The sequence below is a fragment of the Rhinatrema bivittatum genome, chromosome 9 (assembly GCF_901001135.1).
Source record: "Rhinatrema bivittatum chromosome 9, aRhiBiv1.1, whole genome shotgun sequence".
NCBI classification, from domain to species: Eukaryota; Metazoa; Chordata; class Amphibia; order Gymnophiona; family Rhinatrematidae; genus Rhinatrema; species Rhinatrema bivittatum.
In genome coordinates, this window is record NC_042623.1 from 26970685 (window position 1) to 26984280 (window position 13596).

Sequence of the window (13596 nt, forward strand, 5' to 3'; positions counted from 1 at the left end):
AGAGAGCCAGAAAAATCTGGTTCTACAAAAGTATTTTCTAAATAAAAACATTGCTTTTTGTGGACAAACGATGCAAATGTTTCCTGACGTGTCAAGGGCAACCCAACACAGAAGGAAACAATTTTTGGAAATGAAACAGAGAGTACTGGCTCTTGGAGCCACATTCTTTTTAAAGTACCCCTGTAAATGTATGATTTTATATCAAAAAAATAAGTTTGTTTTCGTTGACCCAGGGCACTTGGAAAATTTTCTTCAAGATAAAAGTGGCTAATTGGTTACAGCCCTATTTAGAGTTTAGTTTGATATAAGTAAAGTGATGAATCTCGCTGAAATATGAATGGGTCATATTTACCTTTATTGTTATTCTAGAAAAAGGCTCCCACCTAGATAATGGGGTCTGTATAGTTTTGTTACAAGAGATTTCCTGTATTGTTAGGTTAAATTATGATATGTGATGTAACATATTATTTTCTTTTAATTTCATGTATAATGAATGTAAGAAATTTAATAAATTGCAAATAAAAAAAAAACAAAAAAAACAAACAATTTCAAACCACTGAACAGGAGGGGAAAAACACTCCCCAAAATCTATGAAGTGGAAATGGATGAAGCAAAAAAAAGAAAGCTTAAATGTCTCTGCAGGAAGAAAGAGGTAAGAAGAATAGACATGTTTTTTAAACAATTTATCCTTATTGTTTTTATTACTTTTATTTACAGGATATAAAAGCAAAGAGAGTTGTAGAAAACTGACCAGTCATACAAAAAAAAAAAATCCAGAAAAATTAGTATAAATACCTAAAGAAGATGATAGGTCCCTGCCCCAGAGAGCTTATAGTCTACATTAGGGCTCTACTGATGGCTGGGATGTGCTGTGGGTGAGGACCAACATTACTGCTCTGCTCATTCATTTTATCACTCCAGATGTCAATTACTGACTCAGAATATTCGTTAGAATCCACTGGTGCTCCACATCTGCATAACAGCTGGATCGAGGGGTGCTTAGAGCCCTAAGCTTCTGCAACTAGTTCTCATAAAATGAAGCCTGGAGTCTGTGTATGTTCAAGCTACTCTGCCAGGAGGATGACTGAAGAGCTGGGTCAGCTGGCTAGGAGACAAGCTGAGGTGCTCCTCGTCTGCTGGCAGTCGGACCCAGGTGCTCCTACCCAAAACACCTTCGCAGACAGATCATGGGATGAGCTCAAGGCACAGTTAGCTTCCGAGCCATTTGATCACATGGCATTAATCAGCTAGAAATGGGCCGATTCCACTGATTTAAGCTGTTTGGAACAGTCCTGTCAGCAGTCTGCTGTTGGGTTGGTTTTTTTTTTTTTCAACCAAGATATTTCCTGCCTTTCCTTTGTACTTCCAGCTCAGTTGAAACCAGGGCTGAGATCTGGTGCCATGAGCCTTCATTCATGGTCACCCCATCCCCTGTTTTATATCCTCTCCAAACTTACTTCTACTCCAGTCACTGGAGTGATAGTCCTAGGCTGGGGGCCGTGCACCAGGGCTCTTTATGGATCTGTGCGAGCATGAGCCCTGAATCCGACCACTAGGTGTCGCCCTGAAGCAATGACCATGACTCCTCCCCCCAACCCCATCGCCAGCTGTGAATGCAGCATCCTCCACTCCTGCAGAGCTGGGGAGCAGAAGACCCGCCCAGGGATGGAAGCAGAGACCCTTCATATGATAGTGCGCAGCACTTGCCAGCTGAGGCACTGGACTGGCTCCTTTCTTTTCTAATTTTGATTGCAAACCCCCCCCCCCCCCAACAAGTTTTATCTTGTAGTAGCTATTATCTTTTCTGAGAAGGGACATTTACTATCACTTTGATACTGCTTCATTATTTACAGCTGCTCGTTAGAAACTAAGATTGGGAACCGCAGACCCCTCTGCCCCTAAAGCCAAGCATTTGTCTGTATGTGCAAGGTGTCTCGTAACTGCAGCGTGCGCCGGTGAGAAATATAAAAATCTTTGTTTTCTTGCCAAGTCTTCCTCTTCAAAGCTAGCAGATGTTGGCATGTACAGTGTCATTCCTTTAAGCTTGCCAGCTAGCTGTGGTCATACCAAGCATTTTTCATGGCAGGCCAGGGCCTTGTTGAACCCATTTGCAATTTGCCGTGATAATGTTGCAACTTCTCATTCATTTCTGGTATGTGTTAAGGGCCGGCTCTGTGTTTGAGTGCTTCCCTGGCACTTATAAAGATATTCTTGGTTGATTTAAGATGGGGTACAATATGCTGGTGCGTTGTCAGAAAAATGAATTGAAAGGCTGAAGGGGCCTTTCCGCTCTTGTTCCACCATCAGTACTGATACCTTGGAAGAAAGCTTTGAAAGACCAGCGCTGGACCGCTGTCATTCTGGCTTAATGAGAGCCCTGGATTTTCACAGCAGAGCTTGCTTCTGGTAATCGGAATGGAAGTGTAGAAAGGAGGCACAGAGGTGGCCTGTGAAACAGGAAGTGACATACGCTGCATGTTCACAGGAACAGGAAATGGCATCCCATCTACCAGAGAGTGGGACCATGCTTGCTTCAAAGCTGCGGGGCTTCCATAGGGAAGTACTGTCCCAACAGACATCAACCCTGTAAGAAAGTAAAAAAAGAAGAAACGTTATCTATTATTGTATCTTATTATCTGTTATTAGGAATTGTAATGCGTTATGTGTATTTTAGATTTATAATTTTAGCCCGACAACTAATTTATTTATTTTTCTGTGCTTTATCTTTTTAATTATTTTAGCTGCCTCTTGATTTTATTGTATTATTGTATTTCCTTGTTAATTAATTGTAAACCGTTGTGAAGGCCTTGCCGATGTGATAGTATAGAAAAACAATAAACCTTAAGGGGAGGAAAGGTTGCATGAATTATTTTTTTGCATTTTTAGGCTGACATAGGAGTCAAGTCAGTAATGTCAGAGCAGGAAGGTGCCCAGGGGTAATAAATAGGAGACAAACCAATGATGTCCCTGACAGAGCAACAGAGAGACCCCAAAATAATTGGAGACAGGTTTATGATGAGACAGCCAGGACAGGAGAGAGAGATACTGATATGAGCACTGAAGCACCAGTTGGAATTCTGAACTCTGCTCTCCCACCGACTCTCTGGGGCCGTGGGGGAAGTCACTTTCTTTGTGTCTCAGTACTAATTCCCACCTTTGTCATTGGTTCTGTGTTGCATGGACAAAGTCACCTTATTCCCCTATAAGCCTCATTTCACCCACCTGCAATGTCAGCTTTTTCCCCCTCATATCTTTGTAAGCTGTTTTGCATTATTAGCCCTGAAATGTGCTACCTTGCTCCAGTGGTGGCTCCCTGTGCTTTAGAAATTTGGAATGTTAAGTGGGTTGGGGTCCTGCCAGACGTGAGCCAACAGTTTTGGACTTGGGATCACAATCCAAAATTACCAGCCTGAGCTGGTTATTTTGTGTCTTGGGGAGGAGGGTGCGAGAGGGGAATTTCATTATTTGGAACCTGATTTTGCCGAACCAGAAAAGCATATTGGGGATTGTCACCCGAGTAGCCTAATCCCTCACACACACACACACAACACACATACACACACACACACCAACAAAAATCTAGATCAAGTGAATAGTGACACAGAAGGTTGACCCAGCTCCAGGTCTGCATTACTGCTCCTGTTATATGAGTATATGAAGGTTTCAATACCATGTACTTATTTTTGTCAGGAGATTTGTAATCTTCCTGTGTGGGGTTTTTTGGTCTTTTTTTTTGCAGGATAGCAGGGTATAACCTCCCTCCCCCCTTTATTATGTATGATTTGAATCGCAGGTAAAAAGCCAAGGAGAGCCACTACTACAGATGGAAGGGGGGGTGACGGTGGCTGATGTCTGGAAGGGGTGTTCCCCTCTTACCATGGAAGGAGTCTTCGCCTGCAACCTGGGGAGAAGCTCGCTGGTGCAGGTGGGCAGGTGCACTCGGGCTCAGACCAATGCCAGGAGTGCGGAGGGATTCCACCCTGGATGGGGTTTGTTGAGAAGTGGAAAGCTGCTGGAAAGAAGAAGAAAATACACGTCGACTTTAATCTCAAAGCGGCTGTGATGCTGGGGCTACGCGCAGGCTAATAATGAAAGCCACTTTTGTGGGCGAAGCTCTGCTTTACGCACGGGAACGGGCTGTGCGATTATTGCCCGGCTTCTACACGGGTAAATGCCCACGTATGTCAACAGCGCATGCACTTTTGCCCAAATATTTTATAGACGTTCCTAAGGATGGGGTTAGGTTGGGGGAGGCAATTACTCGCAGGGTTTTGCTTTTAAAAAGTGACCCCATCAAAAGCAGGTACTTCGAGGGGAGGGGGTGGGCAATCATTAAAGGAAAAGTACTTTTGATTACTGCGACAAATCCAGTGGGTAAAAAGCAGTTGCAGGGTTTGCCAGACCATGGATAGTTTGATTATGTACCCCATCGAGACCGGAGGATGGAAGTAAGGTTTATAGGAAGAAATATGGTCTAGTGGTACAAGCAGTAAACTATAAGTTAGGAGAGCCACTGGGATCCATGAGTTCTTCACCCTGCATTGCCTCAGGTAGCAACTTAGATCATAAGCTGTGTGGGGCAGCGAACTACCCACTATCCATGAGCTGTAATTGTCATGAGCATAGGTTTTGAAAGGTGAACAGTTTGCACGAGGATAATTATATTTTCCCTTCTCTTCTTTGGAAGTTTTCGTCTAGATCACACCTTAGTTGGGAGTCAGAATTTCCACCCCAGAGGTGGTTGTTGGGCGGTTCTGAGCTATTAGCATGCTAAAGGCTATTGTCATTCAGGGTGGATGACAGGCACTGTATAAATCCCAATTAATATTACATAGCAAGATGATACATAAGTTTCTCAGCTAGCACTATAATGGGAACGGGCAGTCTACGATCTGTTCACGGCAGCATTACTGGTGTTTATGCTTTCCTCAAACTATCAACCTGTTTCTTGACTGTTGCTTCCCCTTCTGGCGTTATTCCTAGGTTTCTCTGTTTTGTTTTGTTTTTGTATCATTTTACACTTTTATTTTAGAATAAAATATGAAATTTCATTGTTACCACACCCTCTTTTTACAATTCTCCTTCCCTGAGGCTACTCTTCAGCTGTCCATGCTGTATTCATCCTTGATGCCTAGCAGTGTGATACCAGCATGGGGTTCTGAGGAGCATCAGTACAGCGCCTGCAATTTACTGGAATTCATCATGGTGGGAGCACAGCACTTTACTCTTAACTGTTAAAAGTATTGAAAATAAGGAAGGTGGAGGTATGATGGCATCCAAAAAGTGACAGTTTTTTTATAAACTGGGGGTAGATTTCAAATGTTATGTGTAATTTTTTATGTCCAAAAATAAGGGTGAATGGAACTTCTGCTAAGATTTGAAACTGAAGAGAAGAAAGTCACAAATGATGATGTCTCCCTCGTTGTGGGAGATGGGGAGCCTGCATACCGTGAGGGTCTTTGCTCACTGGATATTGGAACTCTTCCGTTCTGAAAGATGATTGCTGTCCTGTCTGTGGGGGTGACAGGAGCATGAAATGGTCTGAAGGCCGAACGCTACCTGTGGCGAAGAAGTGCAACCGGTCAGTGAAGCCGGATGAAAAGCTGCAAACCCATGGGAGGCAACTGCGGGTCCAACTGGGGTTTGGGTCCATTCATGTGCCGCACCTGAACCTGGATGGAAGAGAGCAAAGGACACAGAGAGAGGGAAGGTTATGGGGAGAACAAAATAAGAAAAGTTACATAAGGAACATAAAAACATGCCATACTGGGTCAGATCAAGGGTCCATCAAGCCCAGCATCCTGTTTCCAACAGTGGCCAATCCAGGCTACAAGTACCTGGGAATTACCCAAAAGCTAAGTAGATCCCATGCTACTGATGCTAATAATTCTGTAACATATACCAATGCAAGGGACACTTGTGTTCTGGTATTGCTAATGTACGGTGGCTCTTATTCAAGGACAGCCAATTTTGTGGGTGTCCTACTTTGTAGCCCCGTCTATTAATCTTTATTATCCAAAATTCAACGTAAATTTTCATAGTTTTCTATTTTTTCGTTTTCGTTTTATCTAAAAAGATCCCCTTATCTCCCCGTTTTATGAGGCGACCCGCTACTTGTTTGTCAATACTTATCAGGGCATCCGTCTCAATTGCTTCTCACGGGAATCGCGTCTGTCTGCCCATGTTTCGGCACTCTTGTGCCTGCTTCAGGGGCTACGGGGGGGTTGTGCTGTGTCCTAAACGGGTACTCGATATCTGTTAGTTCTCCGGTGTCGTGTTGACCATGTTTCTACTCGTGGACGGCGCCTACCTTCTGTATATGTTACAGAATTATTATTGAAGGGAAGAGGTTGGTTGATGAACTGATGCTAATAATAGCAGTGACTATTTTCTAAATCAACTTGATTAATAGCCGTTAATGAACTTCTCCTCCAAGAACTTATCCAAACCTTTTTTAAACCCAGCTACACTAACCACATCCCCTGGCAACAAATTCCAGAGCTTAATTGTGCGTTGAGTGAAAAAGTGGACAATACATGAAATCCTAAGCTCCTTGTGTGGTGGTGGTCAATGTTAGGAATTATTTGGAAAGATACAGAGAATGAAACGGAGAATATCATAATGCCTCTGCATAAATCAGTGGTGCGACCACATTTAATTTATTCAGTTTTGAACTGTCTTTTTAAGATAATTGGCCTAACCAAAGTGGTGTATGTAAACAAAATATTAGCAAGCAATGAATTTATAGCATAAAACCATCATAAAATAGAACCTCCAATTAACGTCCTCATATACTTCAGTCATCCCACAACCCTAACCACCTGCACATCTTGAGGATTGTGTGCCATTCTGGTTGTTACGGTCGTGGACCCTTAGGCCGGCTGAGACGGTAGATGGAATACTGTGGGAACCCACAGGAAGCGTCACAGCCGGGAGGCGGCGCTGAAGAGACTCTGGAGAAGACTTCACCACTGGAAGCCCGAGGTCCCCCCAGGAGGAGCCCATAGTAACTCGGCCTCTTGGACATAGGCGGGACCCTATGCGACCAAGGATCTGGGCAGTGTCCAGAGAGGTGGACGGAGAGGACTGCTGGACCCAGGAGGCTGGAAGAGTCTTCACTCTCGGAAATCTGTGGCTCCCCCGGGAGGAGCCCGTGAGATCCCGAGCCGCTGGGACTTAGGAGAATCCTCTGGGCCAGCAAGTACCGGTTACCTGAGGTGGTGGAAAAAGCCGAAGTCTGAGTCCAAGAGCGAAGCCGGATCAGAAGTCAGAGATCCAAAGCAAAGCCAGGGACGAAAGCTGAAGACGAAGTCAGGAGACGAAGCCGGGTCAGAAGACAGAAGACAAACCAACGCCAGGGGCGGAAGCTGAAGACATAGTCAAGGAACGGAGCCAGATCAGAAGCCAGGAGTCAGCAGGATAGAGTCCATCGCAGCAACTAGAGACACAGAGGGACTGTGCGAACCTCGTTGCAAGGCGAGGAATAGCTGCCGGCAGCGTCTGACGTCATCAGGGGCTGTTCCCGGGTTTTCCCGCGCTGGCCCCTTTAAGTCAGAAGCACCGGTGCGTGCACACGCCTAGGGGGCGGGGCCAACCGTGGATCGGCGCTGGCGTCTCCCTTGCAGGGAGAACGCCGTGGAGGGCCGCGTCTCTGGCCTGGGAGGCCGGAAGGAAGGCGTTCCTGCGGCCGGACTGGCCGCGTGGTAAGTGCAGGTCCTGGGGCACGGCCCGGGACCGTAACATTGGTTGTCCCATTTCAAGAAAGATATAGTAGAACTAGAAAAGGTACACAGAAGGGAAAAAAAACGAGTGCAGAGAAAGGCGTCACAGTCTGGAGCTTTTGCACTAGAAGAAGAGATGACTGAGGGGATATGATAGTGGTTTATCAAAGCATGAGTGGAATGGAACAGATACATGGGGAAGTGTTATATACCCTTTCAAATAGTACTAAAACTATGGGATAATCCATGAAACTGTTAGCAGATTTGAAACAAATTTAAGGAAGAATCCGAGTCAATTAAGCTGTGGATTTTACTGCTGGAGGATGTGGTCAAAGCCAGTAGTATTAGCTGGCTTCAAAAAAAGGTTTCTGGAGGGCAGGTCCGTTAACAACTTTTAGCCAGGTAGGCTTGGGGAACGCCAGCTCTTGCCACCAAGAGCTGAGATTAAATGATGGGCACAGATCTCCCCATTAGGAGCTGTTGGCTGCTCCTTCCAAGTGATCTGGATTGGCCAGTGTTAGAGATGGGATGCTGGGCTCGATGGACCGTTTGTCTGACCCAGTGTGGTACGTTTTGTGTAAATTCAAATTTATCTTTAGAGCAGGCAGAGCACGATGTGACAGAATAGTAGTAGTTTCACCGTCTTCTCTCAAAGCCATGGTTGACCTAAAGTGTCAGAAATGAAACCAGCAAATTGAGAAAGAGAATGTTTAGTAAGCAGGTGTGTAACTGTCTAAAGTTTCTTTCTAAATGTAATCACAGCCCCCCTTAGGCCTTTCTTGCTCCATGCTGTACATTTTCTTTGCTTCTCACTTGAGTGTGTATCAGTAAGGTAAAAAGAAAAATGAATTTGCTGACCAGGAAAAGCCACAGTCAGTCAGCTGAATGGCAGAAGCTCCCAGAGCTGAAATTCCTTGGCGACGGTCAAAGAGAGGGTAATTCCCAGTAGCGACTTCTGCGGCTATAATAGTCCTTTCCCTATAGAACTGGCCCTTTAGAAAACTGTGCGACTGATACGAGCATAAAATTACACACACGCTTTCTGCACTTACTTGTATGCACATAGGAGAGGGGCATTCCAGGGGTGGAGTCTGGGGTGATGAGGGGCTTGCATGTACAGTTTTTTTATTTAAAAAAAATGTTTGTGCATAAATTATTTCAGCAAAAATCCATGCATCAAATAGCAGGTGTAATTTTGTGCACTTAAGTCTTGCCAGAATAACCTTCAAAGCAGTCTTCCACTGCCAAGTTCAATTTGAAAACTGGGGTGGTGGACACATAAAAAGCCCGCAGATTTATGCAGGCTGTTATAAAATTAAGCCCTAGAGTCAGAGGATAGTCCTGACCTCAGCCCAATACTTGCTCTGATTCATAGGCCTGGGCTATAACCTCTGTGTAGGGATGTGAATCATTTTTTAACGATTTAAATTATCGTCTGATAATTTTAAAATCGTCATTAATCGGTAAGGGACTCGATACAATAGGAATTCCCTTGATTTATTGTGAAAAATCGTTAAATCGAGTACGGGAATTATTTGGGGGGAGGGTGGGAAAACCGGCACACCAAAACAACCCCTAAACCCACCCGACCCTTTAAAACCAATCCTTTACCCTCCCCCACCCTCCCGAACCCCCCCCCCAAAAATGTTAAATTACCTGGTGGTCCAGTGGGGGGGGGGGGGGGTCCCGGTGCGATCTCCCGCTCTCGGGCCATCGGCGCCATTTTGGCTACCACCGATAAAAATGGCGCTGATGGCCCGATAAAAAAAACCCACCCAACCCTTTACAAATTACCCCTTTGCTTCTCCCACCCTCCCGACCCCCCCCCCCCCCAAAAAAAACCTTTTACATGTACCTGGTGGTCTAGCGGGGGGTCCGGGAGCCATCCCTTAAATCATACCCTCAGTGCCGGTGCCGGACTGGTTTCAAAATGGCGCCGATCGCCTTTGCCCTCACTATGTCACAGGGAGCAACCGTCGCTCCCTGTGACAAAGTGAGGGCAAAGGCGATCGACTGCCAGTATGGCGCCGATCGCCTTTGCCCTAACTATGGCCCCCATTTTCTTGAAGCAGCTCGGGTAGATTTTGCAGCAAAGTTTCTGAAATTCCGTGGCCAATTTGCATAGGTTTGCATATTAAACAATATACATTTTATTTTACTTTATAAAAATAGTAATTCTCTGACCTGTCCTATGAATCTGGATAATTGAAATTGTGTTCTTTTATTAAACATTTTTTGGGTGGGTGAAAAGGGATGTTAGTAGGTCCAAGGAAGGACAGAATTGGATTGAGGATGGGATCATGGAGATGGAAAAGAGAGAAAGAAGAGGAAGGGATCTTTCAGAAGGAGAAAGGATACAGGGGGAGAGAGGAAGGAAGGCAGGATCTACTCTGTCATGCCCCTCCCTACCTGGTGTCAACTCCCTCTCATGTGCACAAACATACAAATCCTGCCATCTCATACACTCTTCTCATCGCTCCTTTCTCTGATATGCAAATCCCCAACTCCTTTCTCATTGCCCATCCCCACTGCACTAATCCCCACCCCCCGGCTAGTCCCCTCACATCCCCCAGCCAATCCCTTCACACCCTCACAATATCCCTGCACCTCTCTTCACTTTCCTTCAGCTCAATCCCCTTTCACCATCCTCCTTCCTTCCACTGCTGATCCCTGGGGCAGCCAGTCTGGGCTGGCAGAAAGAGGGGTGTTTCAGGCCATTTCCTCTTCTTTTGCTGTCTCGGTCCTTACTCACACTCTGAACTGTGCTGTTTAAAGCAACAGTTTGACCTCAGCCAGGAGACGAGGAGACTGTACCCCAAAGCTGCTCACCTGTACCCCAAAGCTGCTCACTTCTTCCTCCTCCTCCTGCCAGTGGAGGAGTGCTGGGGATCCCGTTCACCTGGATGCATCTAACTGGCCCCACCAGCCACTGCCTCCTGCAGCATTACAGGAGATTGAACATTTCTGATGCTAGGGCAGGAAACCAGGAGCCCTGATTATTGTAACTACTACATGGATGCAGTCGGTCAAAACATAAGATTGGCTGAGTTATCAGGTGGTCCTATTTTTGCCTGGCTCATGAAACTGATGGAGCTAAGTAGAGGTGAAACAGTTGGTCATCTGTACAGAAAATCTGAGAAAAGGTGAGATGGTGATCAGAGCTTTCAACTAATTCCTGGGTCTGCTTTGAGCTTGTATTGATATTTCTGCTCCCAGCTCTAACCCTTCTGGAATTCATAGTCCTGCAATTTGAACTGCCCAAAGAAGATTGAAAATCCCCAAATAACTTAAGTGTTGAGAGCTTAAAAGTCAGAACAGATGCCTATCGTCTCCAGTGGCCTAGAGATGGCTGAGAGGTGTGGTGGTGGTGGCTCTCATAGACATGGTACCAGGACAGGAGGCACGACTCCAAGCACACACAAACAGGACAGTAGTTTGTATAATTACTGGAAAGTGAGAGAGTGGAAGGACGGCTGCCATTCTTGCAGCCACAAACACTGGCATTGTATATTCTTACTTTCCACTTCAATTATGTTTCATTTAGGAAATGGGAAAGTAAATGTAATGGCTCGTAATCTACCTGAGGGGCTGTAGCTTTTCTAATGCCATGATGATGGCCTCAGGTTGCTTCAAGAAATCTTTATGTATGAGAGATGGGAAGACAAATCATAAACCCTGTTTTTACTCCAGGTAGTCTTCTGTGAGTGGGATTTATTGGCTTGTGATCATGATGATAGGATCACAATATAAAAATGATAAAGCTCCCTTACTTTTATTAATAGATTAATATGAGCTTGATCCAATGACATGGAAAAATAGATATTGACAGAAAAGGGTCACTTGATCCACCCAGTCTGTCCATTAAATCCAACCCATAGGTGAATATTCAGATTAGAGGTGGAGTTTATGATCACAAATGCTGACTGTGGTATTAAGCATAGACGATGATGGAAGATGAAGAAAGTAAGGTCCATCTAATCTGCCTATTTTCCTTTCCTATTGCAGTACCGCAGATCCTACCTGATCTCCAGCTTTACCTTTGCTTCCCTGCAGATAAGGATCTTCTGTGCCCAATCCATGCCTCCCTGAATTCCAGTACCATGTCTGCCTCCCCCCCCCCCCCCCCCCCCTCCAAGGGATGACGTTTCATGCTTTTATTATTTCTATGAATATTTCTTTACTCCTGAGTCTATCCCCCTTCAGCCTCATCTCATAAGCCCTTGTTCTATCACTTTTTTCCACCTCTTGTGCATTACTCTGTCTTTGAACTATCTGAATGTCTCTTTCTTGGTGCCTCTTCACCCTCCTCTTCTCTAGTATATACATTTTTTAGTCCTTTATTCTTATCTCATAGGGCTTATGGTGCAGAAGGCGCCATTTTGATAACCCTCCTCTGGACTTTCCTCTGACAATATTCTTGTGAAGATGCAGCCTCCAGAAGTGGACATAAGTCTCTGTAGAGAGGCATCATTACCTCTATTTCTGCTGGTTATGCCTTTTCCTATGCATCCTAGCATTTCTCTAGCTCTTACTACTGCCTAATCACATTGTTTGGCAACCCTTAATGTCAACCCAAGATCCCTCTCCTGTTTGGAGTATAACAGTACCTCAACCCCCCCCCTCCCTCTCCCCAAATCTTGTACTGCTCCCTTAGCTTTGTATAACACTATACATTTTTTAATTATATTTACTTTGCCAATCCTTGAGCATTCCTAGACTTTTCTTTTATGACTCTTTTTTTTTTTTTATTTCTGGTCATGTGTCCATCCTGCTGTAGATCTTAGACTCATTTTCCAAAGAGAAAAATCTTCCCTATTAGTCCCTCTGCAACAACACTTGTAAAAATGTTGACCAGAACTTAGTCTAAAATCTACAGGAAATGGGGTCATGGACACAGCTGAGATGAAGAGAAATGGTCCAGCTGTGGTGATGAGAGACTGAGCACAGCTGTTTGTCCCCTATGTCTAACACATTAAAGCCAGATGGATGGTGGCAGGGAGCCTGGAGCTACCTGGGAAGGAGCATTATAAATGGATGAAACATGGAGTGAATCTAAGGCAGAGAATACGTTGACTACAGGAAGCCAACAGCAAGCATAACTGTCATAGCACAAATCACCTTTATGACTGGTTTCCATTTTCAGCTTCTCTTCTCGCCTCCACTTAGCTCTTCGGTTTGAAAACCAAACCTGGCACAAAAGCAAGAAGAAAAGAAATAGATAGTGAAAAAGTTCCAAATGTCACTGAGCCACTGGCAGTGGGTGCAACCTTCCAGTGACTGTGAACACTTTGGGGAGTGGAGGGGTGGGTGTGGAGTTCTACATTGAAATCACTCGGGGGTCCCAGACAGTGGTGCTGCAAAGAGTTTCTTCTCTTTCAGTGAGTTTCCTTTCACAAGAGTCTGCGGGGAATCTCACATCAGATATATTTAAAAAGTAGTGCTGTTGGATACACTTTTGTACTGTACAAAAGTTCATGACAACAAACACAAGAAAGGGCAAAGGCAGTCAAAACATATCTTAAAGTGTCTTGCTGGATATATCCACAATGAATATGCATGAAATATATTTGCATGTACTGCCACCATTGCATGCAGATATATCTCATGCTTATTCATTGTAGATATCCTGAAAACCAGACCTGACCGTGGCACTCGAGGACCAGAGTTGCCTACTCCTGGGCTAGAGAATGCTTCAGGAACAGTCTGAGAAGCTCTGCTCTAAAGTTAAAGAGGTCTATATTCAATGGGGTTTGTCACTTAGCTGAATTAACCCCAGGGTTTTATATTTCCTATCTGTCTGACTGCCTTCGAGTTATCCGAATAAGTTGTTAGGCCGCTCACAGTTTAGCTGAATAAGTTGGGGGAGGTATGGAGG

General features: G+C 44.9%; 1 protein-coding gene across 1 annotated transcript in view; it reads right to left on the bottom strand.

The window, feature by feature from the left end:
* Nucleotides 1-808: 808 nt before the first annotated feature.
* Nucleotides 809-13596, bottom strand: part of LOC115099039 (paired box protein Pax-4-like) — a 71193-nt gene continuing 58405 nt past the window's right edge. Inside the window, exons 7-10 of the mRNA XM_029616301.1 lie at nucleotides 12840-12909; nucleotides 5560-5672; nucleotides 3877-4012; nucleotides 809-2584 (exon numbers count right to left, since the gene is read on the bottom strand). Coding sequence (XP_029472161.1) covers nucleotides 2304-2584; nucleotides 3877-4012; nucleotides 5560-5672; nucleotides 12840-12909 — 600 coding nt within the window. The 3' untranslated portion in view covers nucleotides 809-2303. The remainder of the gene's footprint in view (nucleotides 2585-3876; nucleotides 4013-5559; nucleotides 5673-12839; nucleotides 12910-13596) is intronic.